Source organism: Giraffa tippelskirchi, chromosome 11 (assembly GCF_054371585.1).
Source record: "Giraffa tippelskirchi isolate mGirTip1 chromosome 11, T2T-mGirTip1v1.2.pri, whole genome shotgun sequence".
Taxonomy (NCBI): domain Eukaryota; kingdom Metazoa; phylum Chordata; class Mammalia; order Artiodactyla; family Giraffidae; genus Giraffa; species Giraffa tippelskirchi.
The window spans coordinates 118,821,194-118,825,681 of NC_137285.1; the positions used below are offsets into that span (position 1 = coordinate 118,821,194).

General features: G+C 38.9%; 1 protein-coding gene across 1 annotated transcript; it reads left to right on the forward strand.

The window, feature by feature from the left end:
• The first annotated feature begins 877 nt into the window (after window positions 1–877).
• LOC145527166 (olfactory receptor 5P80-like) lies at window positions 878–1,810 on the forward strand. The gene has a single exon (XM_081544701.1). The coding sequence runs from the start codon at window positions 878–880 to the stop codon at window positions 1,808–1,810; it is 933 nt and encodes a 310-aa protein (XP_081400827.1).
• Window positions 1,811–4,488: the final 2,678 nt, after the last annotated feature.

Sequence of the window (4,488 nt, forward strand, 5' to 3'; positions counted from 1 at the left end):
TTTTTTCTCAAACAAGTTGATAAGGGAAAGAGTTTCCTAGAAACTGACCTAAAGGTGTGATTTTTCACAGACAGGTGCTATTCACGTGGGGCTAGGTACCTGTGGGAAGTAGGAAGCTGGAACCTTTTTGCTAACAGCCATAGCCCCAGGTTATCCAAAGTCTCAGGCACTTGTGGAATCTTCCTGGAGTAATCTGATCAACGTGTCTGGTCCCCTTTACCTGGATTGACTCACTGTCAGGAATCAGATAACTTGATCCTAACATGATACCATCTCCTTTTCCAAAACTCAGTCTCTCCAGGTTGACTTGATCATGGTTTGAGCACCTTGTTCTACATCCTGCCTCTGTCCAAACCTCCTGGATATTTGTTGTGCTTGAAAACTGTGATACCAGTTTAAATTCAGTTGCTCATCCTCTTTCATACAAGAAATGATACCTCACATATTTTGAACAGTTGTTCTTTCCCATGGGTCCTGGCCCATTCCAACATTTCTACTCCCTTTCATCATGTCTTTCGCTTAGAAGATACAGTTATTGGGTCCCTCATACTGTCTGGTGGCCTTGTCTAGGATGTGCTCATGTGAATCTATTCCTCACGGACCACCTAAACCAAATACACAACGCAAATGTGACTTGAATGTGTTAAGTTAAAAAAACAGATTTTTATGAGCATTCCTGGCCTTATATCAATGAACATTTATATTTTCAAGACTTATGCAAGATATCATGTGTGAAAACATTTTCCCCAAATATTTACAGTGAGTGTATATGTTAGTATTTTCTTATATAGCGATTGTAAAACTAAGTATGCAGATTATAGTATTTTCTTCTAATATCGGCTTGTTTTTCTTTCAGTGGGCACCATTCTCAGTATAGATGGGGACTGGAAACTACACAACTGTGACAGAGTTCATTATTTTGGGGTTAGCGGAGGATACTACAGTTTGTGCCATTTTATTTATTGTGTTTTTGGGAATCTATTTGGTTACCTTAATGGGCAATATCAGCATAATCATGGTAATCAGAAGCAGCCCTCAGCTCCACACCCCAATGTATCTTTTCCTCTGCCATTTGGCCTTTGTGGACATCGGGTACTCCTCATCAGTCACACCTGTCATGCTCATGGGCTTCCTCAGGGAAGGAACCTCTATCCGTGTTGCTGGTTGTGTTGCTCAGCTCTGTTCTGTGGTCACATTTGGGACAGCCGAGTGCTTCCTGCTGACTGCCATGGCCTATGACCGCTATGTGGCCATCTGCTTGCCCCTGCTCTACTCCACCCACATGTCCCCCAGAATCTGCATTCTCTTAGTGGGGGCTTCCTATCTAGGTGGGTGTGTGAATGCTTGGACATTTACTGGCTGTTTGTTAAGCCTGTCCTTCTGTGGATCAGATAAAGTCAATCACTTTTTCTGTGATTATTCACCACTTTTGAAACTTTCTTGTTCTCATGATTTTACTTCTGAAATAATTCCAGCCATCTCTTCTGGCTCAATTATCGTAGTCACTGTGTTTATCATTGCTCTCTCTTACATCTACATCCTTTTCTCAATCCTGAAGATGTGTTCCACTGAGGGGTGGCACAAAGCCTTCTCTACCTGCACATCCCACCTCACAGCAGTTACTCTGTTCTATGGGACCATCACATTCATTTATGTGATGCCCAAGTCCAGCTACTCAGCTGAACAAAACAAAGTGGTATCTGTGTTCTACACAGTCATAATCCCCATGTTGAACCCCCTCATCTACAGTCTCAGAAACAAGGAGGTTAAAGAGGCCATGAGAAAATTAATGGCTAGAACACATTGGTAGTCCTAAAGTAATCTGATTTTTAATAATAAACATTGTGTAATGAAGACTTCTCCTGCAGATGAATAAATAATATACTAAGTAAATTTCAGTGTATATTCATAGTATTCGAGACTCACAAATTTCATTATGCTATTCCAAGAAAAAAATTCAGTGTAAAAAAATAAATGTACATTCACCAAGATAGGAACATTAGCAAAAAAAAAAAAAAAGTTTTATTCTTACTTTACCCACCATTTTTTGCCCCTACAAGTACCAATCTTTTCAAATAAATTCTGTGCTCTTTGAATGTAATGTTGGGAATAACTGCTGAAAGCACCTGAAACTCCTTGAGTGTGAAATAAAGAGCAGTGTTGCCATCCATAATCTCGTCATCTGACAGAGATGGTGTCCATGATGTACAGATAATCTAAGGACTGAAATCAGTGATGCTGGTAGTTGTAAAGCTTCTGCTGCTTTGTGATCTGAGCAACAGGATTCTTCCCACAATACCTCTGCAGGTGAGTCTCAGCAAGCTATCTCAGAGGATGTCTGAAAGTTCCATTTAGCTTAGCTCTTCCCTTTCAGGGATCTATTCTCAAAAATATGTTCAAGACTTTCCAGAAGAAAGACTACTGGGGGCTAATTGACATGACCTGGCTCCTTTCTAGGTCAGAAAGTAAGGTTTCTTTTTTTAAGGTTGTTTCAATCTTGTCAAATGTATGCTGCGTACTCCTATAGGGTGTGTTAAACCATTCTTTCCCTCCTAGTCTTGTTGCTTCTTATACTGAAATTCTCAGATTTCTTGCACATAATTTCATTGGAACTTCTGGATTAGCCCATAAAATGCTCTCTTTAAACTAGATGGTTTCCCTTATAGAATTTAAAATTATTTGTATTTTTATAGACCTCTTTGTGTTTCTTCTCCCAGTTGTTTTATTCTATGTGGATATTTTTAAATAAAAAGGGATAATATTTTTAAGAATCTTATTTTTCCTTTAATAAATATAAATACCAGACTAATCTTAATACAAGTTATATCGTGATCTTTTTATTTAGTCATAATCAATATTTCCACTGTCCACTACATTAAGTCCAGAGTGAGATTAGCTTCACGGTAGTGTGAGACATCTCTCCTTTTTGTCCTCCCCTCTTTAAACAACTAATCAGGCATCCATACATCAACAAAGTGCCTCAGTGGGTTTTGTGGGATCCAGAACCACACACCAAGGGATCCTGGAGGAATCTTGACCACCTATGCGTCTAGTAATAGTTGGAAAGACCCCAGTATGGGCCTCAAAACCAGCAGAAGTCAGTGAATTTGCCCCAATTCTTCTTGGCCCCTACCAAGAAAAACCTGGAGAGTGCAGACTTGGGCAGAAACCTATGAATCAGAGAGACTGTAGAAATGTAGCTTTCCAGAGGAAGGATTCCTGCATGCGGCTGGAGAAAAATAATAGTAATGTGAGTGTGGATGCAGTGAAGACCGCAGCTTTGCCATTACTGCTGTTTCCCCAAGGCAACAGTGCCTGGGGCGGAACTCACAAGCAGTGTCCTCTCCTGCATAGGAAAAGGATATCAGTGAGTGAGTGCTTGTCTTCCCTGGCATTTCAAGACACTGCTGGAGAAGTCCATCTAAAAAAATGTCACTGAGGCAATACCTCCATGACTGGGGTGGGAAGAAGATCAGAAAAGTAGCAGATAAGAATGTTAAAGGACAGTAAAGGGAGGCAATTAAGCTGACTGTATTCAGTAATTAAGCAAGAAGTCTACAAGCCTCTGGGAGCAGGTATATCCATACAAGTTCAGGGAAAAATCCCAGATATTATAGGAAATGCAAAACCATCACTGTAAAATTACAAGGCACATGAAGACTGAAGAAAGTATGTCATCACCAAAAGAATAATATTCATCTTCCAGTAACTGAACTCAATGGCACAAAATACAGAAATCTGACAAAGAATTTGAAATACATGTCTTGGGGAAACTCAACAAGCTATTAAAAAACACAGAAAGATAATATATGAAAAAATGAGTCTTAACAAAGAGATAGAAATTATATAAAAAAGAATCCAACAGAAATTCTGGAGCTGAATAATTCAATAAATGAAATGAATAATGCTATAGAGGGCATCAGGCATCTATAGTAGAGTAGACCAAATGGGAGACATAATAAGTGATCTAGCTAGCAGGAACTTTGAAACAATCCATCCAGAGGTGAAAGAAAAAAGCATGACAAAGAACAAAGAAAGATGATGTGATCTTTGAGATGCCATCAAATGTACAAATATTAGAATAATTGCAGTTCCAAAAGGAGAGAAGAAGGAGAAGAGGGGAAAGAAAGTTTACTTTAAAATATAATAGCTAAGAATGTGCCAAACCTGAGGAGAGATGTAGACATCCAAGTTCACGAAGCTAATTGAGCGCCCTATTATCTCAATGCAAAAAGACCTTGTACAAGACAAGGCATATTGTAATTAAAGTGTCAAAAATCAAAGATAAAGAGAATACCAAAAACAACAGGAGAAAAAGACTGTAACCTACAAAGGAACCCTCATTCCAGTATATTTGTCAGCAGAGACCCTACAATCCGGGAAAGAAAGGAATGATATATTCAAAGTGTTGAAAAAATTGCCAGTCAAGAATACTCTATTTACTAAAGTTGTCCTTCAGAAATGGAGAGATAATTTCCCAGACAAACA